This window comes from Orbicella franksi, chromosome 5 (assembly GCF_964199315.1).
Source record: "Orbicella franksi chromosome 5, jaOrbFran1.1, whole genome shotgun sequence".
Taxonomy (NCBI): domain Eukaryota; kingdom Metazoa; phylum Cnidaria; class Anthozoa; order Scleractinia; family Merulinidae; genus Orbicella; species Orbicella franksi.
Window position 1 is genome coordinate 33,543,314 of NC_138149.1, and position 22,476 is coordinate 33,565,789.

The 22,476-nt window shown below is 39.6% G+C and overlaps 1 protein-coding gene across 3 annotated transcripts; it reads right to left on the bottom strand.

Annotated features, from left to right (window-relative positions):
- Positions 1–1,355: 1,355 nt before the first annotated feature.
- On the bottom strand, positions 1,356–22,473 carry LOC145488409 (fibroblast growth factor receptor 3-like). 3 transcript variants are annotated; one of them, XM_081467263.1, is made up of 16 exons: positions 22,090–22,472; positions 15,756–15,858; positions 13,517–13,855; positions 12,233–12,511; positions 11,249–11,560; positions 10,692–10,979; positions 9,724–9,941; positions 8,630–8,852; positions 7,882–7,992; positions 6,912–7,102; positions 6,445–6,567; positions 5,852–5,925; positions 5,422–5,462; positions 5,250–5,346; positions 4,265–4,364; positions 1,356–3,590 (listed from the first exon to the last, which is right to left on the bottom strand). In XM_081467263.1, the coding sequence occupies exons 2-16, from the start codon at positions 15,808–15,810 to the stop codon at positions 3,477–3,479; spliced, it is 2,565 nt and encodes an 854-aa protein (XP_081323389.1). In that variant the 5' UTR covers positions 15,811–15,858; positions 22,090–22,472; the 3' UTR covers positions 1,356–3,476. The 3 variants fall into 3 exon arrangements, with proteins under 3 accessions (XP_081323389.1, XP_081323390.1, XP_081323391.1); XM_081467264.1 differs by having other exon boundaries at positions 18,172–22,472; XM_081467265.1 differs by having other exon boundaries at positions 3,510–3,760; positions 22,090–22,473.
- Positions 22,474–22,476: the final 3 nt, after the last annotated feature.

Here is a 22,476-nt window from a genome sequence, read left to right on the forward strand (position 1 = left end):
ATCTTCGCTTTTGAGAACTTGCACACTCGAAAGATTTTTTTTACAAGCTTTGGCAACAACAAGCATTCAATGCAGCTAGCTGCCAATGTGAAGTCGATCAAGAGTGAAGAATTATATCATGAATCGGTTTAATTTGCTGTACACGAGAACGAATAAAATGGCTCGGCGAAACGTGTGATCGTGGAAACGCTTGATATCTTAATAATATACAGGAAAGAAGCGAGGAATGCGAGTGGGGCAAGGGGTATATGGCAGAAATCCAGCCGCATAATCAAAGAAGTCACTTGCAAAGCAAAAGATTCCGGTCATTCCGTAAATCAGCCACATAATATTCCACCTCGATTCCAAACTTAAATAATACCGATAAATTTTGTTTTTAAGCCAAGTTCACATACTGAAAACCTATCTACCTTTACCATCAACGTCTTGGTTACAGGAGGCCAAAACCAAAGACTTGTAGGCAGCTCCGATGGCGTCAAAGCATGCAAAATGCAACTTATTTAATCGAATGAATTGAAAGGCATAAACACTTGCCTTTTGCTGAATTTAAAGGCCTAAAATTCCACAGCTTGCCCGAATTTGACCAACATTTAGCAGAGCAAAGGCTACATCAAATAAATTGCTGTCGTGGATCATGTCATACGAGATGACTAAACTTTGTTCCAGTTTTCTAGGAAATCGACTGAGAGGCTTACACACACTCGTACCCAGCGTCTTCGTTTCCTTTGACCAGCTGTCGGGATTCTTGGTGCTGACCCAACCTCGCCCCCAGGGACTTCTCCTCGACGAGTTTCAAATGGCGGCTCGTCGAGGAGAAGGCCCTGGGGACGAGGTTGGGTGCTGACCAAAAGCAGCACGGCCTCTGGGGACGAGAATGGTTGTCGGCATGTGCAAATTCAAAATGGCGATCGGCAGTCGAACAAGCCGTGTAGAGTATATCTAATACTTAAGAAATAGAAAACATGTACTGTGTTTCTATCGAGTTATAGAAACACGAGTGGAAGTTTGGGAGAACGAGAAATGCTGTGGGAACACGAGCTGCAGGTGAGTGTTTCCACAGCTTTTTCGAGCTCTGATACAGCCACAGTTAGACTGTTACGACATTGTTTGGGGAAACAGTGAGATAACTTTGGGTTGACGTATTCTAGTCTTGCGAGTAGGCAACAACTAGAAAGATTTAAGTAAAATAATAAATGAGTTTGATAATACTTCCACATGACTTGTCGGCTCGTGCTAGGAACGTACGTGAGCCTGCTGTTAAAACTACCCAGCGCTTCCCTACAAACGGATATAGCGGAGCTGATTTCTGCCCTGAGATCGGGAGGTTATAGTTCAAATCCTAGTAAAACGGGCACTTTTTTTTGGCTTATTTTTTTATTTTTTTGCTTTCTTCTTTTTTCTAATTTTTTTTTCTTTTCTTAAATATTTATCGAAAGCCAGCGTTTGCCTTTCCGATGCGCGTTTGTGTTAAAATGAAAGGGAAAAAAACAAACAAGCAAATAATGACTGCAACAAAACGATTGAAAAATCTGAAATAACTTACCTTGTTGAAAACTGCAACTTAACTCGCAACTGTAAGCTGTACAAGAATTACCCGGTACTTAAAACAAAGTAAGGGTGCGGATAACGCGCCCAACAAAGGCTGAAGAACGCTGGCAATGACCGCCATCGAGGGACCCGCTGAAGGATCTGTAACTTGTCATCCCGTATACATACATACATACCCACAAGATTTGCTCTCACTTAGCGGTACTGATGCATTTATATAATGCATAGGCCCACTAAACGTCCTCGTTCAACGATGACTTTTTCTAATGAATGTTTTCTCGAAGGGTTTCAGAATAAATTTCTGTATTTGGTGGTGTTTCCTTTGCAGCCAAAGTCACTTTTGGTAATTGCGAGACAAAGTGACAAATTTGCAATTCTATCCTAAAAGCCGCGGAGCCATGTTAGCTAAAATATTGATATGCCTAACACGTGGCCTGCTTGATCACTGCTTGCAATGCATGTACTTGTGTCAGGGCCTTTAGATTATATCCAATTTTGTCTGGGCCGGGACATATAAACAATAGCCTCCATCTGGCGCGAAAATATATAGACAATTGCCTCCATTTGGCGCGAAAATATGCTCAGATATTTGACCGCGGGCATTACCTGTTCCGAGAAGCGAACAGTTTTCCGAGAGCGAAGCTCGAGGAAAACTGTGAGCTTCGAGGAACAGATAATGTCCAAGGACAAATATCCGAACATATTTTCAAAGTCAAATAAAGGCTATTATGTTTATTATCCTTCAAATATTTTTCGCAACACGCGCAGTTTCGAAAATTGGGGAATATTCTCGGATATTCCCCAGTTTTAGCTGGGAAATATTCGGTCACCAATCGCGCGCGAGCAAAAATATTTGATGGATTATAATCTCGGATATCCCCCAGTTTTAGCCGGGGAATATTCGGCCACGCGATGTGTTTAGACCAATCGCGCGCGAGCGAGAATATTTGATGAATTGTAATTCTACATAGACTTTATTGTTCATGAAAAGAAGATTTCACAACGAGCATCAATGCCTCGTGCTCTTTGCTCGTTCAGGTAGGTTTCTCTGACAGTGGTTTGACAAAACACTTTCTAATAAGGAGTTATACAGATTTAATGACTTACGCGGGTGAGCCAACATAATTTTTTTTTTTTGTCAGTTAAGATTTCTTGAAGTTTAAACAAGAACAATGTTTGGTCACTAAAACGTGACACATCTAGCATCGCGCCATTTTGAACGCTGACACAAAAAGAACGGACAAAAATAACCGTTCCGTTAATGTTTTTCCCTTTGTTCTATCTCTTGATTCGTTGCCCTATGTAATTTTTTAGCCTCTTAAATAATAAACATTTCTGCATTCTATATATTCCAGCTTTACGTCTAGGAAAGCATAATTACAAATTCTGTTTTACTGTTCGTTTCGATGCTCCATTGTCCATAATTCCCTTGGCGCAATTCCGGGAGCATGCTGTTGTTTTAAGACACCGCTGTACAATTGTAACGCCAACACCAATGCTCAACTCTAGAAACTACGAGAAGACTAGGCACTACCTCAGTGCGCGAGGATGCCTGGGAACGTTTTGGTAGACAGTCAAGATGGCGTTTGTTTCAAAACATTTCGACGGGAACGAATTTACGTGTTCAAATGTTTCTTGTTGTCCTTATAATAAAGTTAGAAGTCGAGACAAAATCTCGATTCCATAAGTGTAAATGATACATTTTCCTTTTCTTTGCATGCTAGCTGGCGCCATTTTGAAATTCCCTGCGTCTACCAAGACGGTCCTCGAAGCACTCGCGCGGCTGAGATTCCTGGAGTAACAAGCTGAGGTTTTCTTCACAACTGTCACAACCAAGCAGTGTTCTTCAGCTCTCTCATTATGAATGCAAGGTTCTTTCAGTGTCAATTCGCAGGTGAAGGGAAGTCGTGGATGATTACTTTTTTATGTCACATGGCTGATTCATGAGGATTTGCGCTCCCTGATTTCGATGGCATAGTCCCCGACGTCTTGTCGAAATTAATGTACAAATGATCCTCGTACATTCGCATGTCGATGTATTCCTGGAGACAAGCAAAAATTACCGTCAACTCAGGAGCGAAAATGATTGACAAGTGTCAATCAAGTCATGCACTTGTAGGTGTCAGTTGACTCGAGGAAGTTACACCGTGAGTGAAGAGCCGTCAAAATTGATGTACATATTGTCTTCGTATATTCCCAAGGATACGTATTCCTGAAGGAAATGATAAGTATAAAAAAACCCCTAAGTTGTTGACGACCAGTTGGGCAATATGACACAAAAAGACGTGATGAAATATGAAAAATGTAGATTAAGGCGTCTGCCGATTTTAAACTGAATTTCATAACAATCCTGTATCTAGGATGAGTTTTATTTTATAATCGTTTTTTCCAAAATATTTCGTTTTCCCCAAAAGAGATATTTTAGAAATCAGTCGAGCAATTTAGATATCTGAGTGAGGTTCGATACACAACCAATACTGCTTACATTCTTTCTTTAAATAAGGCTCGACAACTTAAAGTGAAAAAAAAAACGGTTTTTCATGCAATAAATATTTCAGGTTCCGCAAGCAATTGTTTTCAATTTTCTCGAAGCTTGACCCACCCCTATTCGAACCATTCTATGTAACTGTTTCGGGTGGGAGTGAGGTGTTTGATTCACAAAGTGGTTGCCTTGTTATATTCAAAAGGGGCCTGAGTAGCAAAAAGTAACACCTACCCTCTCGTCACTGAGCATTTTACTGAGGTGCTGAGACAGCTCAGGGAATGTTGGCCTTCGCTGTGGGGCCACTTGCCAACAATCCAACATGAGAACGTACCTAGGATACACATTCAGTAATAACAGTTACCACTATCGTTGCACAAACAGCCAGAAAATAACAGAGAAAACTGAGCTCGAATTCAGCCTTCAGATTCTGAATAGAAATAAAGATCAGTTTAAAGTTTGGTGCTATTCAATGTTTATTACACGACTAGGTTAGTTCAAAGGGCCAATAACTAAGATCAACCAAAGAGATTGCTTCATTGCCGCTCCAATATCCCGAATGATGCCACACGATCATTCTTGAAGATTTTCTGGTAGATTTCCTTGCTGCGCTCGATCCGTGTTGTCAAGACATCGGGCCGATGTTCTCGCAGTACGGCCCTCGCGATTGGTTAACAAGATATATATCTTACACATTATAAAACTAGATTTTCTAAAGTTGACTTGGCAACCAGCGGGAATCGAAGTTCTTTCTTGCTGGTTTCTTCCATGTTACCATAAAGAGGCTACGTCACGATTTGCGCATCTTGAGAATTTTAGCCTAATTTTTTAAGTTCTTCGTCTGTAATCCGTGTCAATCTTCTCCATCCTGTAACATCCTTGTTCTTTTATGGTTTATTATTATCTCTTTGGTATCTTTCTATCTTAGCAAACTACTATTTTCAGGTTTCCATCAACTTTAAGGGAATTCTGTGCGCAGTCAAAATAACTCAAAATACCATGTCTGGGCTCCTTTAACATACATGTTCTTTTCACTGATGTCTCTGCATCCCTTAAATTATTAAACAGATAGATTTTCATCCTTAATATGTGTATCCCGATGATCGCAAACCGTCGTCTGTTTCGACAAATTAAACAGGCCTGACATGACCTATAAAAATTAGCTTCATTATGATCCGTCAACCATTGAAGCGCTGCTCATCAAATTAACATTACTTACAGTTCTTCAGAGCAGTGTTTTGGCTTGTCCATTCTGTAGCTGTCTTGCAGGAAGTTGATCACCTCTTGGGAGTTCATGCCGGGATATGGAGACGCACCTATTGGAGAAATCATTTGATTATTTTTAAAACATGATCGCGATTATTCAGTATAATCTGAACGATGAATCTTACCTAATGTAACAATTTCCCACAGAACGATGCCGAACGACCACCTGAACAAAAATGAAAAAATGAAAATTTTTGTTAGCAGCACGCCACTAATAACTTCTCCTAGTAACTTCTGTCATCGTCTTTTGTTTTCAATTCCAGGTAATTTATTCGTGTACGTTTTGTAAGTCATTCTAGGTAACAGCTATTGCATAAAACTTGTATAATACCTTGTATATTCAAATTCACTCTAGTTATAACTGACGATATGACAGAAGTAACTGTCGAAACATGTATTTAAAACTGAAAAGCGCTGTGAACGCTACGAGCTACGACTCGTGTTTTCAACACTCTTCTCGGTGTTTGGAAATGTGGTCAAAAACAGTCTTTCGTGTTTGATATATTAATTGCAAAGTTGCCATATTTTTAACGACAGACCATCTGTTCTACTTACACATCGCTTTTTGATGTGGAGACTCCGTCTAAAAGGGATTCTATGGCCATCCATTTGATTGGAAATCGTCCACCCTATGCAAAGAACAGAAAATATATTTTCCCTTTCTCTGACCCACTAAGTGATAATATGATTGCTATTTTATGTCACTTTGTGATATTTTTAGACTTAAAACCCCCGCCTTGAGCCCGAAAAAAAATATAAACCATATAAAAATATATACGCCACAAAACGAACAAAGAAAAAAAAACCGGCACTGGCTTTTAAGCGCAAAAGTACTTAGAAACTATGATTGTCTCAATTCAAAATAATCTGAGCTGGGAAAATAAACTGTCTAATCACATTCACAGACATAAACCCTTTTCCACAATAAACTGAATTCACATATTTTTTTCATTTACATGCATTATTTTTATTCCAACACTAGTTTTTTCAATACTGTTAGCTCGTCAACCCAGAGTGCGACAAGCGACGATTGCATAATCATAATGACGATGTTTACTAAGTTTCGACTTAATAAAATGCATGGTAATCAGTTAGATGTAATAAATATTTGCAGCAAATAACTAAAATAATAAGTAAACAAAACTCACTTGTGTCTTCCTCGTGTAATGATCTTCTACGTAGATGTCCCTGGCGAAGCCGAAGTCGGCGACTTTACAAACTTTGTTTTCGTCAATTAAAACATTCCTGGCGGCAAGATCTCTGTGAACCACCTGTTCGTGACCCAAAATATAACCCAAAAAATCAAATTGATTTTAATTCTGACAGCCTGGCCTCTGAGGGTCTATGTTCTTGTCTTCCCAGGTCAGGAAAGAGGATAGAAACTGGGAACGAGTTAGGCATTCCTCTTATTCTCTCCATGCCTTTTTCATTTTCAGTTTCCAAATTCAAAGAACGCATTATAACCAGCACCTGAGGCAAAATAATTGCAGTATTCTATCTATCGTTGTCTTATATCATGGTATTATGGTGCCGACAACATCCCCGGGTAGAGAGAAACACTGTCAGAGAAAAGACCCCGGCCAAGCTAGAGCCCAGACCTCCGTATTACTCGTACCTTCATGCCAGCCAGATGTGCCATGCCTCTTGCAGTCTGAATGGCAAACGATAGGAGATCCCTAGAGCCCAGTTTATCCGCGGGAACTTTGTACAAGTCTTCATAATATTTGTCTTCCACTCCACGACAATGACGGAGATAACTCTGAAGGTCGCCATACGCGCAGAATTCCACTATTACCATCAACGGTTCTGTTGGGTAAAATTAAAACAGCTACCTTAATTTTCCAGTACACCCGCACCTCTTCCAGACCTGTATTTTCATTGCGTGTCGTTGACCGGCGTTGCTAAAGCAGGTTTACAAGTTACGGACAGCAGAGGAAAAAGGCAATGGTGTAGGTCAAGGAAAAGTTGGAGAAAGTCAGCGGAGAAAGAACTTAAGTACATGCGCCTGACCTGACTGAATTCCGAAAGGTGACACAAGACCTCTCTGGCTGAGAGAGACTGTGGAGGACTTTTGCGTCCTATGGCTTAATAAGATGGATTATGGATGACTGATCGATGAAAAGCGCTTTATCAAGGTCACTCGAATTATGACTGACTGTGAAATATAGTTTACTAGGAAAAGATATCGCTGAGAATCAAAACAATTTGAAATCATGTTCAGAAGCTTAAAGAAGCGAACACTCATAAGTTCACAATTCTAAGAGCTACACCGCTACCAGACTTTACGCTGTCTACACCATTCCGCACGGGCACAAGGGTAAACATGAGTGTACAGTAAACACGTTAGTGTAACAACTACTAGTAATTTAGCAGATTTAGCAACTTCATGATCTAAATCATGCAAAATTGTCGCTTAAATCTTTCACTAAAATAAAATTTGCTAAATAAGTGTAGTTTAAACATCATAGCTTTTTGGTCGGTAGCCACCTTCCGAGAGCCAGGAAACTGTTCTGTCTTCAAAAAGAAAAAGAATGGTACATAACGGGAGAATGGTTAACGGGTATTTATTTGTGAGTTAAACTAACCTGTCCTGGTACAGCATCCCAATAAACCGATAACATTAGGATGCGGTTCGATCAGTTTAAGGAGTTCTAACTCTGCTAGGAGGTCTCTCCTGGCTGTTTCACTGTCATTTTCTAAGAGAGCAATAAGAAATGAAAGTCAATAATTGAACAACTGTGCATTACGCTGTTTGATGATGGTTACATTATTTTAAAAATTAAAGCAATTACAGAGCAGATAACTACAGCTGTAAACTTAATTGATACGCTTAACCCCTAATAGCAGGAAAACAGGTAACTGATCGAAAGCGCGGGAAAACTTGTACGTGGGGAACAGTTAGCGGGTGGAAGCGCGGGAATTCATGTATCTAATACTGAGCAAGTTCGGAACATAGTGTCACACTAACAAGTAAGGGAAATTCGAAAACGGTGGAAAGCCCAGGAAAACATACAACTGGTGGAAACTTCAGGGGAACATGTTACCGGAAGCATTCAAAGAACGTTATTTCCCATGTTAAAACAAGTTCGAGTGGGAAAACACGGTCCAGCAGAAAGCGCACCTCATTGCACAAGAATACAAGATATTCGCTCCCATTCCGTGGCCATAAAGTTCATTAATTAAACTAGCCTTGTCAGCGTGAATATTTCGATTTATGGGCTCTAGTAGGAAGCGCCACACTTAACATGCTTTTTACATTAAATATCAAACGGATTTTTAAATTAGACACAACTGTTCTCATGGTATCAATGTAGTGTCGTGTAAAATACTTGCCTTTGACAATCTTTACAGCGACATACATTTTACCCACGCATCCCTTGATGCCCTGCGCCTGAGCTTTCATTACCAGGCCAAACGCGCCGGATCCCAGAACCACTTGCAAGTCAACTCTGTTACGTGGAAATTCCCAGGGGTTGTTGGATAACTGGCTTGCCGTGGCTCCCTGTTCCACGAGGGGTTGAGGAAGGGGTATATTTGGAATGGTATGGGTCAATAACTAAGAAATGAGAAAATAACAGGAAAAACGTAAGTTTTCAATCCAATAAATCGCGCATGATAGATGGCTCGTTGTTGCCGTTACGAAACTCTGGGTTATTCAATTTGTTTCTGCTGTGGCTCTGCGAATATCAGATTGGACTATAAGTTATGAAAGTCAAATCCACTATACACTGGTCGTTTCACTGATATGATGTGAAAGAACTAACCCACATGAAAGGAAACCCAATTATAATGGTTTGATTTCCCAGGGCGTTACCATAGAAAAGTGTAATGAAATTATAGTAAAGATGATTATTGAATCCGAGCCACAGCCGAGTGGTTTCTTGCCGAATTCTCCTCAACTTCCTCAAGTATTTGCATCACGTAAATATGTGAGCAAGAAGCAACCATTTTCCATGTTTTCCGAAAGCACAGAACATTTTCTGTTTACCCCACAAAAAGCGATCACTTTCCCAACAAAATGCAACTACACGTAATAACTGTGTGTTTGTATGAAGTCTCGTGCAATGTGACCAAACCCGATCATGGCACGTGTTCATTGATCAGGGGCCCGTTTCTCGAAAGCCCCGGAAACTTTTCGAGCCCGTAAAGCCATTTTGTAGTTCATCTGTATCTAAAAACGGAGATGTGTATACGCCTGAAACTTCTTGTATGAAGGGAACCGCTGTTCATATTAAGAACAGGTGAATAAAACAGCTCTGTAATCGTAAGTTTGGAGATTTTGCTATGGTTTTTCAGGCCCGAAAAGTTTCCGGTGCTTTCGAGAAACGGGCCCCTGAACACTAACAAGTAACAACATCAACCAACAACATTAACAAGCAAAAATCTAATAAACTTATAGGGTCTTTATAAGAGTTTAGCGCCCTTACCGAGGTCATTTCAGCTTGTTCCCGTTGGCTTGTTGGACGGCTGTTCACTGGTGTATTTCTCGGGGTGCTGTTCTTGTGCACTTTTCTGACAAAACAGAACACTCCAATGATTGCAATAATGATGACGAGAAACCCTCCGACGACAGCCGCGATCAGCACTGTCATGTTGTCAGTGAGTGCGGCAAGACCTTTCTTGGCATGCGCACTGGTGTTGGATTCTGCAAGAGATAAGCTTGGTTTAATGCATAGAGGGGGTAAGTTTCTAAAGAAACTGTAGTGGGGAGTATAACAGGATAATTTGGTTTTATCAACTGGGTTGACAACGTAAATTAGCCCCCGTAAAGAGATTCGAAAGCTGACGTTTCGAGCGTTAGCCCTTCGTCGGAGCGAATCGAGGAACTGTGGGTTGTGTGTGGTTTATATACAGAAGGATGGAGCTATGCTATTGGTTGGCGCATGGTAACATGAAAAGCAACAGAATAAATTAGTTGAATGAAAAGCGTTCGTTGATATCGTGGGGATTAAGAGTGCAGATTTGAAAAATAAAGTTTTGTTCTAGAGTTTTGCGACTTTCCGTGCTTCCTTGGGTTAATGCAGTCATATCAAAAGAAAAATAGCTAGATGGACAAAAATACAAATATTATTAGTACTAGCTAAGCGAGTAGGTCGTCTCTCTTAATCTCCGGTAAGCGATCATACTAGTTATGTCCCTAGATAACATTACGGATATCGGTCGCTGTCGACTAGCTCGCGATATATTAGTGATGTTATGATTTGTTGCGCTATCATAGAAAGCTTAAAAATAACATACTCTTAGGTAGTGAAACACTAAATAGGTCTTAATGGGCGAATACTAAACGGCTATGACTCGATAAAAATTAACATAGATCATGACTTGAAAAAGGTAGGAGAAATATTTGAAAAATTGAGCGAAACTTTCAAACCGGTATTACAAAACGCTCACGTACCCGATTTCGTGGTCTTAAGATAAATTGAACTAGGAGGACTGGTACCCAGGCTGTTGGTTGCTAGGATACGGAACTTATAGTTGGTGTTGGGCTCGAGGTCCATGATAATGTACTTGACTTTGTTTGGCGGCTTGATCTGAATCTCCTGCCAGTCACTTTCAGAGTCCTTCTTGTACTGGAGTTTTAAAGCGGTCAGCTCCAGGCCCCCATCGTCGCCAAATTTCCACGTGACCACTGCACCTGTAACACTAGTCTCAACGGACAGAATAGTTGGACTTTCTGGACGAGCTGGAAAAAAAATGAAGGGCTGATTATATTGCGAATTCTCTGTAAAGTTCTCCACGCATTTTTTATTGTACCATTTTGGACAATTTGTTTAAATATTAATTTCTACAGTAAACAGTGATCAGCTCCTTTATTCTCATTACTTATAAGTATTACTCTGTATTGAGCATTCTCAGGAGAAATTGGATCCTGATCGCTGTTTAGTAAGTCTCTTTCACAGCGGTATCTTTTTAACATCACGATACCACGTCACACAATAAAAAAGAACTTACTTTTTCCCGAAAGGGAGATATAAGCAGTACTTGTTCCAATAGCGTTGACCACTTCACACGTATAGATCATCCACGATTCTTCCGTGACCTTCACAATCTCAAGAGTGCTCTGGCTCGTTGTGTTACCATGTAACGTTGTCACGCTGTACCCGCTTATTTCCTCGCCTTGTCTGATAATAATAGTGTTGTTATCAGCATTATTCCAGGACCACGTGAACGCCGGGGCAGGATTTCCGCGAGAAACGCAAATCAACTTGGCTGCCTCACCGACATTGGCGTGAAATTTTCGCTTTCCAAAGATTTTAGGTTGTTCTGCGGAGTTAAAAACTTGCCTTGAGTACTAAACTGAAGAACCGCAAAGGTATTTTTCATTGTATATTCAACTGAGAAAACTTATCAGAGGCGAGAGAGACTACGTCTGACATAATGACATCAGATTAGTTCATCCTTGAAGCACCAGTTTCATTCTTCTCGCCCTAGATTGTATGCAGAGGTTTTTTTACTTCAAAAACAGCTTCTCTAGAACCACTTTTCAGTATAAGGCTTATCACAGTAGCCGCATTAGTTTTCCCAAAGATTGTAAACGAGTGCAATTGGAAAAGTCAAGAACTCGTTTCCTCCAAAGAGATAAATTTCACAATATGGCCACCGTGGCGTTATAACATTTGTGTTCATCCAGTTATAAAAAATAGTGGAACTCTGGGAGAACTAGAAGTGTGTTGGGAACACGAGTCGAGGGCGACTTTTTCCCCACTATTTTCTCAAACTTTTGCAAGTGTTTCCATAACTTGATAGAAACACGGGCAAAAACGATAGGAGAATCGCTTTTTTTTTTTTTCCTCTAAAAATGTTAATTCTCACACCATCTTTACGTCAGAACCTCAGATTACTTCTGAGTGTGACAAGAATCCCTGGTGAAACAGTCATGAAAAGAAAATTCCTTTTCATGTTCACGATATAAATACGAAGAATTATTTTAGTTACCAAAGATGGTGACAGTGAAGTTCACTTGATCCTCTCCAAGTTCGTTGGAAGCGGCGCAGATGTATGTCCCACTGTCCTCTGCAGACACATCCCTAATCAACAGCGTGCCATTGGGTTCCTGATTGGTCCTGTCGATTGGAAGCTGTCCATCAATTCTCTGCCAAGTAGGGCCAGCCTTTGGAAAAGCACTGACGCTGCAATGGAGCTTGAGATCATGTGCTTTTTCCGATTTGGTAATATTTTGAATCGATGGACTTGTGGTGCTAATTATGGGATGGGCTGAAATTTGAAAACAGGTTTCTCGTTGACCGAGAACAATTTCAAACATTTTTAACTCGCGGATTGTGATAGCATGTTACGCGTTGTAGTGTGTGGTCAGATTATTCTTTTCTATTTTGTGTCATTACAACTATGTATGTAAAATGTCGTTGAGTAGGATGTTATTCCATCTCCCGGGGGGGTACTCCCTGAAAAGTTGGGTGGGGGGTGTGCGGCCCGCTTCCCAAAAACCTTTCCCTACATGTATTTATGACCAAAATCTGCGATTTTCCCTACCCTATTTATGACCTAGCCAAAAATTTGATACCCTATTTATGATTGTTGTGGCTGGCACAGTTGCCCCAAACATTTATGAAGGGCTTTTGTTGATGTTCTTATCAATAATGATGAAAAAGTAGCTTCTTCTAAAAGAATTCACAATTCAAGACTAGAAAGCAAAGACCATACCCTATTTATGACCAAAATGGCTGAAAAAAACATACCCATTGGGACTGCACATACCTATTATAGCCCATACAAGGGAGTACCCCCCCCGGGGGGGGGGTCCGTTGTCGCAAACATGGGTCAAAGAAATGCTGTTGCTGTTGTTGCTCTCGATGTTGTTGTTGTTGTTGATGTTGTTGATGTTGTTGTTGTTGTTGTTGTTGTTGTTGTTGTTGATGTTGTTGTTGCTGTTTGTTGTTAAGCATACGAACGGTTCGGTTTAGAGTGATACGCCGCATCAGAAATGACTGAGGAAATGCGAAATCTTGCTTCGGAAAAAATAATTGTGAAGTCACAAAAAGTAAGGAAACGGATTGCCTAGGGAAAAATGTCTATTAAAATACCTCGTATCTCGCCAAGAGGAAAAAAATATTCAACGCATCGGGCTTAAGTTCCTTGGCAAAGTTAATCGTGCTATGCCCTTTCAATATTCAGAACTGATAATTTTGAAGCTAGAACGACAATGAATCGCTTACGCTAATGAGCTAAATATTGTAAACAAAGATTAGTCTTTAGTCTTACCTTTCACTAGCAGCATGACGTCTTCTTTGACGCTCTTGAAGTCAAAATTATGCAGCAGATAAACAGCAGTGCAAGAGTAGTTACCATGATCATGTCGATCGACCCCAGTTAACCAAAGAGATTGTTGACCAACTAGGGAATACGGATTTTGTCGCTGAGAATATTTGTAAATGGAAGGTGGAAGGCCTGGGGTTCTTGCAGTTTGGATAACCATGAGCTTTTGTGTTCCTTTAAACCAGGTCGTTTTGTACAAGATTCCTCCTTGGAAGGAAGTACTACAAGGCAGGGTCGCATTTTCTCCTTCTTTAACAGTAACTTTTGACAGGGCACCAAGTACAACTGCAAGGAGAAATAAGGAGTGCAAGATGAACGAAAAATGGAAACAGATTTGAGCTTTTAAGGATTCAGGGATTTTAGAGTTTGTACAACACAATAAACAATCTAAATGCCGTTTAAACTTAGGGAATTGAAGTTGTTAAATTGAATGCAAAAACCTTCCCTCGTGATGGAGTTAATTTTTTCCTGTGACCAAATTTATGTTCGAAAAAGTCCATTGATATAATATTAAGAAAGTCACCACAAGAATCCCCTCATGCCCAGGCATGGTCGCGTTATATAACTTAGGAAATTTCATAAAAGTTATTGAATCACGCATCGCGCATGTGCATTTGGCATCTTGTTTGAACATCTGTTTCTGACTTGTGGAGCACTAAACATACTTTAATCAGTTCTGCCAGATGGTTTATTCAGTAATTGACCTCAAATCTAATGTGATATATAACAATAAAACAAAACGTAACTCGACCATCCTTCGCTGCATTTAATTTCAATTCAAGTCTTCCTGCATTGAAAAGTCTTGTTTTTTGAAGACACGGGGTGGAGAGGCTCTTAATTTTCACAAATTCTGTTTCACACATTTGAGTGGTTATGCATTCTATAAACTTTTTTCGTGGTCACGACTTTTAAGTAAGATTTCCGAAAACTTCTGCTAACCTTAATAATACGCCGATCAATAAAATGAGACTAAGAAAAATACATGTCGCAGAGGTGTTTCCAAGACGTTCTTAATTAATGATTCTATGTCAAAGGCAATGTGCGTTAATAAACAGAACTTACAAAGTTGATGCCAAAACCGCGATGTTATCTCTGTTATGTCAGATTACCGCGCAATTTTATATAGTACTATCTATTACACCAAAGCAATAGCATATTTCATAAGATAGGCAATTCACCTCTGGCCTTCACTTTGTTAAAATTTATAGACTTAACTCAGGCGGACAAGATAAACGGCCCACCGAAACAGTTTACTAAGTTTCACTATCGCCAACTGAACTTTAAAATACTGAAGAAATTTCTTTCCTGATCTACTGGAAAAAAGAAGAACTTTATGAACTCGCAATAACTATGCAAAGAATTTCTCACCGAAATAAAAATCATGTTGTAACAATATGTTTGAAAATGTTCCAAAGGAATTTGCAGGCAAACTTGAGAAACATCTAATCCGCCTCGCGTGTTCGTTTTCAAGCTTTCGATATTGTAATCAATCTTCTTCCTTGCTGTGTTTATATATAGCCATCCATGTCTTTCATATGTTTAGCTGTAGGTTCTTGCACAAAATCAAATTTCCGTTTTCGTTTTTGTTAGTCCACCCTCTTTGATTAAGGCATGGAAGTCTTTTCACTTGATTAGATCCCCGGAACAAAATTTTATCGAATTCACCTGAGAAATAAATGGCTGTCAAGTTCGATTAAGTTCTTGTTAACCATGTTTTAATTAAACAAAACCCTCTGGTTGTCCGGGAACCAGAATTTTCGACTGGCATCTGACATAGAAAAACAAACATGACCCGAGGTAAAAAGCAAAGAACGGTTTGAAAAGATTTTCCCGGCCGTTCCGTTTTTGGTCCCTCTAATTTATGGTTTTAGGCCACAGAAATGTACATGTATAAATATCTTTTTAGAAGTTGAATTTTCTAACACAACAATTCTTATAGGAATAGGGTTCTTTTGCTGAACAGTGAAGCCGAACGAAAACAGAAACAAAATTTAGTTGGATTTCTCCAGAAACACCGCATGTTATAATTATTAAAAACTTAAATCACTCTGTTGTGAGCGTTCAATTCAACTATGTTTGTTATTTCAGGCGCCACAAAATATCACTTTCCCGGCTTGTTCTTAATGTTAACTATGTTATGATAGAAAGTCTTACCCAGTAAAAAGACAACATCGCATAAACTCACCTTGAAAATTTGCTAAACACACAAGTAGGAGAAAGAACAAGTATTTGACATCCATCTCATATGAACAGAACTTTTTTCTGTCGCTAAATTGTCTTGAAAGCACCTGTAAAAGATAATCCATAGTGTAAATTTGATCGTGTGCTTTTTGAACATGACTGGAGAAAATAAAGACTGTGATATTCGTATCTCTTCAGAACTTATCCGCGTCAAATTAAAAACACAGTTTTATAAACCTGTATTAATAGGTTTAATAACAATGGCGGCCCTAATCTGTTTAGGAGAACTGAATGTCACTTCATCAGATCACTCTTGTGGTAAAATTTACCGTTCAGTAAACAGCCCTTAATTAACTGTCTAGAAGTTTTTTACAAGGCTATGCTTAGAATAACATGATTGCTGAATCGTAATAAAACATCTTTTTATCCAATTACTTTCATCGGTATTCACATGGAATGTTCCCTTTACTTGCATTTGCCTTACAAGGACCTGCGAAGTGACTGTCATTGCGTTATCTCGCACTGGAAATCACTGATAAGAGGTTGACATTGGACGCTAAATTGTTTATCTGGGGATAGTGCATGTACTTCACGAGATTTTTAGCCGGCATATCGCTAGCAAGGTTGGGCGCCCACAACCGGATTATAGCGCTGAAAGAAATGACCACAATTAGATTGAAACCGTAAATATATTGCGTGCTATGCCGAGCAGTGACGAATCTTTTTTTTACTAGAATGCTCTCTGAGGTCACTTTCCCAGGCGAACGCAGTGAAGCAATGTAATGTAATTAATGAGCCCAGTTGGTCTAAAGTTCACTCCCATCTCTACGACCCCGAACATACAGAGACATCTTTTCAAATAAGGATCGCTTGGTGTTATTTTACCGAGGCTGCGCATCAGACAGATTAGGTTTTATGGGTTAATGAATGCCATGCCAAAATGTTCGAAGAGAAAATTGGTAGGGAAGAAGAAATGAAATAAATGACACTTGGCACTTTCGTGATGGTGTTTAACAGTAGGATCGGCCCATAAACCGTACATGTTTTCACTGCCCGAAAGCAGCACCTTTCCGAAGGAAACGTAAAAAAATGCCTGCAAAATCCAAAGTAAAGAGAGTCTATATGTTCAGAAGTTGTAGTAAGCGAGAAAGACAGGTTCTTTCTCAAATTCAAACTCATTATTATAGGAAGTGTATGTTTATTCAAGTGCCATAATATACGACACATCAAATCGTTGAAGGAGTTTGCTTTCTCAGTAGCAGCCGTTCATAGCTTTCCTTTCGATGACATGTAATTAATTAATCAACATTAAAGGACTCCATAAACTCAGATATGTGCGGCAATTCAGGTATCCAAAATTATTTAATTACTGTCACGAATAATTGACAAATTGTAACTAGTAATTTGAAAAGGAATTCGTACATTTAACAAGCTCCTAAGGGTGCCCGGAATTTTTTTCTCACAACGACGCAAAATGACCAATGCAGTCAGTTATGACGCCAGAATTTTCAAAAGCTGCTGCGCCAGAGAGAGCATAAGGGATACAGGGATCGAGTGAGCAAAACTTGGGGTAAAAGATATCAAACTTCCGGTAGTTCTAAATGAAAACAGTTTTATCGTTTGTTTGTTTAATCCCACTAAATAGCGTGCTTCAACAGTTGAAAATCAATCAAAATCAAATTATCCAATATTTTCTCTGAACGTTTGATAACTGTCAAGATTGACCAGTTGGTAAAATTTCTTTAGGCATTCTTCAAGGGATTTTCGTAACCCTTTTTTAAAATTTTATAAATAGGAGCTTTTCCCCCTGTTTCTCCATTCCAGACCACCTATAGCTTTTACCTCGCCTAAGCTACGCTTTTGAAAATTATTTTCTTACCCTCCCAGGTTGTTCTCAAACAGAGTTAAGTCTTCAAACTCCCAATAGTGATTCACATCCAATTTGTTCTCTCAATATCTATACAGTCACTGCTAAGAAAACGAGTAACGTAAGCTATTTTCGACGGACTTCAGCGGCGCAAAATTGTGTTAATGACTTTTAATGGAAGACCGTGGCAAACGGCTAGAATTGAAAATTAAGATCGCGACTTCAAGGTCAACTTATGCTTATCATAGTGTTCCAACGAAGTGATCTTTAACATTGGCATTGTTCCATGATACCTCAATCATGTAAGTCAATGTTTTCGCGAATGAAAATCTCTCGGCAGGGTCCGACATAACGTTGAGATGAAAATCAAGACAACATCAATTCTTTTGTTCCAGGAGGCTTCTTATCTCCCAGCTGAGACGGTAATTTTTGTAATCTTTCCATGAAGCAAGATTAATGGCCTGACTCAATAGAGAACTTGTTTATACAGCTTATTGATAAACAGTCTGCAACGCGTGCCTTTAGGAAGTCATCTTTAAAATCTTATTCCTACCTCAGTCAATACTCTGTGGCGTCCGCCAGTGAGTTTTTTCCGTGGAGCCTTTTTATGTCCACCTAATATTTTCCAGTAAAACCGCCTTCAGACGAAAAACAACCCCACCACCAACGTCCAGTTCTGTGTTTGGCTGCGATACGTGACCTCGCTAGTTGTAAGCGCAGAGTAAAAGAACCAACGCAGCAAATCCGAGAAAAAATTGGCTGATCTGTTTAAAGTGACAACTAAAACCAAAATCCCACTTTAACTTGAGACTTGTTCCAGAAAACAAAGAAGGAACCGCTAACTCGCTTTACCGCCCTCAGTCTTAAGTCTAGGCACGCAACCTCGACCTACACGAAACCATGACCAAACGGACGAGAATTCTAGTTCCCCCTCCCCCTCTGGCGCTCCCCTGCCACTCCCTACCCCAGTATTCTGATGTCTGTATCATTGCAGGTAACCAGATTCAACCTGGCGGGTTGATTTTGCGAGTTCGTCTTTATTTATTGCCTCAATTCCAAATAAAGTGTCTCGGAAAATACCTCCACCTAACTTGTGTAGAAATGTGAAGTTTTTCTTCGTTTCCAAGAAAGATATTATGTCAATCTCAGGATATGATTCAGTTCCTTGACGAGGCTAGGGAATGGCAGGGCGCATGTATTTGTTTTTCCTCTACGCTTCACGGAAATAAGCGCTTAACCACTAATTCTCACTCCCTTGAGGTTATTTTTGTCGTTCATTCCGGTCCAGCAACAAAAAAGAGCTTGTTTTTCTGCTTAAACACGCGTACTGTCCATTGTTTAACGCTTTTTACAGTTTTCTTTATCCATCGAAATTGTCCACACTTCATGTAAGACGATATGATACGTCAGGGTGTGTCAGGCAGAGCTTTATTTAGAACTTACACCAGAACAAGGCCACTAAAATGAAGATTTTGTTCCGCAGCGCCATCGAGTCTGGATTACGCGCAGAAACAATCTCACGTACATAAATTCAACGAAGGATAGCCACGTATGGATATTCGCAACGAGTTTACAAATCGCAGCATTAAGCCCAAAAGGTAATGTTTGCTGAAATGTCGTTGAGTTGGGGTAGTGTTCGGGTCGCGCTGAAAGGCCATACTTACACGAGTTCGTGAAGGAGTTTTTTACAGGAAACGCCATAATTTTGATTCTTAAGAGTTTATACCTCTAATCCAGCGAATCCTATAAACCTTCAATCCACTCCCAAAGAAATTCCACAAAGTGAATAGCAACAAAACGTGACAAATGACTGTCATCTCTGAAAGTTCAATAAACCGATTCACTTAAGCTCTCTGTTACGGTCTTCACACACTCAGACAAATAACAGCATTTTACTCTCAGCAGTTGGAATGCAAGCTATGTCGGTGATAACTCCAGAACTTGTTTACATTACTTTCCATGATCGCTTTCACCTAACAGCACGCTTGTTTTTGGAGTTATTCCAATTTCCGAGAAATGTTTTTCTTCGTTGTTTTTTCTTTTTACATGTCACAGCAGCTCTGTGACCCCTATTCCTTATAGGAAATCGATTTTTTTAAGTCTTTCTGATAATAAAACCATTTTGGTATGTAGTATTATAACATGTGCTTTCACATTTTCTCCAAGTCTGTGAAAGCTGCATAACTGATCGATAAATACTTTACCTTCAGTGCATTTGTTCCCAATGTATAAGCGGTACAAAATGGGTGTTTATTATAATCTGCTCTATAAAAATAAACTCACATTAAATTGAAATTTGCAAAAAGCGCAGTGATCTTCTCTGAGTAAGGTTTGTGACAGAAATAAGCATTGCTGGTTCCCTGATCCCTTATTAGACTATATTACGTGTTTCAGGTCAACGTTTCCGCCTATTTACGTCTTTGTAGTGTTATTATACTTTTGGCACCTCAAAAAAATGAAGTGAGAGACTAGAGTCATCAATTTCGAATACTTCCATTGGCTTACAAGACTTAGAAAAACAAGGATTAACTGCATTTTCCAGTTCAGAATGATGATTAATAGCTTATTAGCCTTTTTAGTCTCTTCTCTGGCAAGCGTTGCACCGCTTAGTCGCCAAATTGTACAAGGAAGAAGAGGAGAAGTGTATTTAAGGCGGCGATACATGGCAGATCAGGCAGATTTATTTGACCCTTATTCTGGAAAGAATTCAATTTTTTTTTGTTTTGTTTTGTTTTTTACGTTTATCTTTGCAATTGCAATAAATTCATGGTCATCTGAATTCATGAATAATGTGACTATTTAAAAAAAAAACATATTTCTGCACGTTCTATGTGTTACAACATGGAAAACGTGTCGTAAACGAGGACTTGGCATCGTGTATATTTCTCGCAAGCTGCGCGGCTATGAATTTCATTGAGAATGACATTTCTAGTCATCAGTTCACCACATGCTGAGCAAAGCTGAAAGAAGAAGTTGTCCTTCAGTAGCTATTAAAACGAAAATTCAACAATATAGATCTAAAAAATAGCAAATGAGAAAACCTTTTGATTCAATAAAAAAAAAACCCTTTAAACTACAAAATCAACGCAGTTTTATCTGACCGTGCATCCACTTTATCAGTTTTCAGTGTCTTCGGCATAGCATTACCGGACATAGAGCAGATCGAACGCATCTAAAATTTCAACCAAAAGCATTTGCTGGATACTCTGGCTGTAAGAGCGGTTATTTTGACTCGATAAAAGACGCCTGATGATCCTTTTCTTTGAGTGACCCGGGGTATCAATGTGTTAGCGAAAAGATAGCAAGGAAGTCATATATTGTTCGAGTGTCGAATGATAGAGCTGACAGAACTGCAAAAGTGGTGTCAAATACCGTTCATACCACAAATCTGACCCAGTGATCTCACTGAAAGGAAATACGAAGATAAATATAAGATTCTACACCTCTTTTATCGCTCCTTATCTCCAAAACGTCTCTTGCTTGATTTAATTTTTGTCGCTCCAAGTGTTGCTCTATCAAAAGCGTAGACACTAATTAAAAGCTCTGCTCGAGAAGTCCGTGCTGTAAACATTGAACGCCGGTTGAAGCGCCAGGCGATACGGGAAATATCAACCAACACTTGAGACTTAGAAATTGAAATACCTTGCATGTCATGACCGCAAGATCACATGGGCGCATTTCTTAAAAAAACTGCCCAGCTCTATTCGCTTCTTTGACACTTATTTGTTGTTGTTCATTTTCAAGCAAAGGAATTTAGCAATTACTAAACACACTGTCACCCTTTTGTTTGTCTGCCTAATCTGAACACCTACAATATTTCAACAACGAAAGATGTCACGTATTCAACGAAAATATGAAACACATTTTAGATGAAGAAAAATCGCGGTTTCCAGGATTAGCCATCAGACGGTCGCTTTAAAATGATTCGGCACTCTTTGCGCGGCGCAAGCTTTGAAAACGCTGACACCCGCTCGAGAAATGTCCGCTCCTGACCAAACAAGCACCTTTGTCCATTTCTTTGTCAAAAATCTTAACCCACAGGAAGTTGTTATGGCTACTTAAATGAATAGAAAGTAAAACAAAATTCGACAATGGAACAATACAGGAAGATATGAGCAAATTTGAACAAGAGAATAGGGAAGAATTGGTGCTTGTTTGGGTTGTTGTCCTTGTTTAATCGCTACATTGGATCACATCTTCATCATTGTATTGCAGTCAAACGGATTAAAAGTGCGGGTGAAAAAGTCGCTACCATCACTCACTTGCATTCATCTAGTCAGAGAAAGCGACGCTTTGATATTTACTTTCACACAAGCTCGAATTTGTTTGAGTAGATCATTCCAGAAGAGAATTCCTCACGCGAATTTTCTGTACGTGAGGTCTTAAAAATCGCCCATGCTAACGAGTATATATAATCAGAACTGAATCACTTTCCCCGCTGCATAAAGTGAAAACTATTCCTTCGACTTACCCTTATGCTCGCATTCTCTACACCGTGGCCCTTGGGTACTTGTTGAAGTCAGATTTGTGTTTTAGCCCTCTTTAGAGGCTCCGCAAAACCTTGAACTTTAAGCTGCCTCTGTTACACAACTGCTGGTGTTTTGGTCCAAGGCTCTCTGCCAATTCGTTGCGATACGATCTCGTTAAATGCAAATCCCTGCTGCGCTTTTATTCTCCTCAAAAATCTTCCAGAGGCTGACAGAAGCTGTACAAAACCTTTTGGAGATATTTCATACAACCAATTGTTCTCGAGCTATGCGATTAACCAGTACTCGGCACGTCTAGCACTCTTGTTAAGACGATACTGTAAAAGTGAACAGCGTTTTTCAGCGAGAGCTCAAAAATGCTGTCACTCGAT

What these genes read in the sequence shown, in the direction of transcription:
- LOC145488409 (XM_081467263.1), bottom strand. Translation starts at nt 15,810, where the DNA reads ATGGATGTCAAATACTTGTTCTTTCTCCTACTTGTGTGTTTAGCAAAT. An exon ending in TCTTAAGACCACGAAATCGG is followed by an intron (nt 9,942 to 10,691) that starts GTACGTGAGCGT and finishes TATCTCTTGCAG; the next exon opens with AATCCAACACCAGTGCGCAT. An exon ending in AACAAGCTGAAATGACCTCG is followed by an intron (nt 8,853 to 9,723) that starts GTAAGGGCGCTA and finishes CTCATTTCTTAG; the next exon opens with TTATTGACCCATACCATTCC.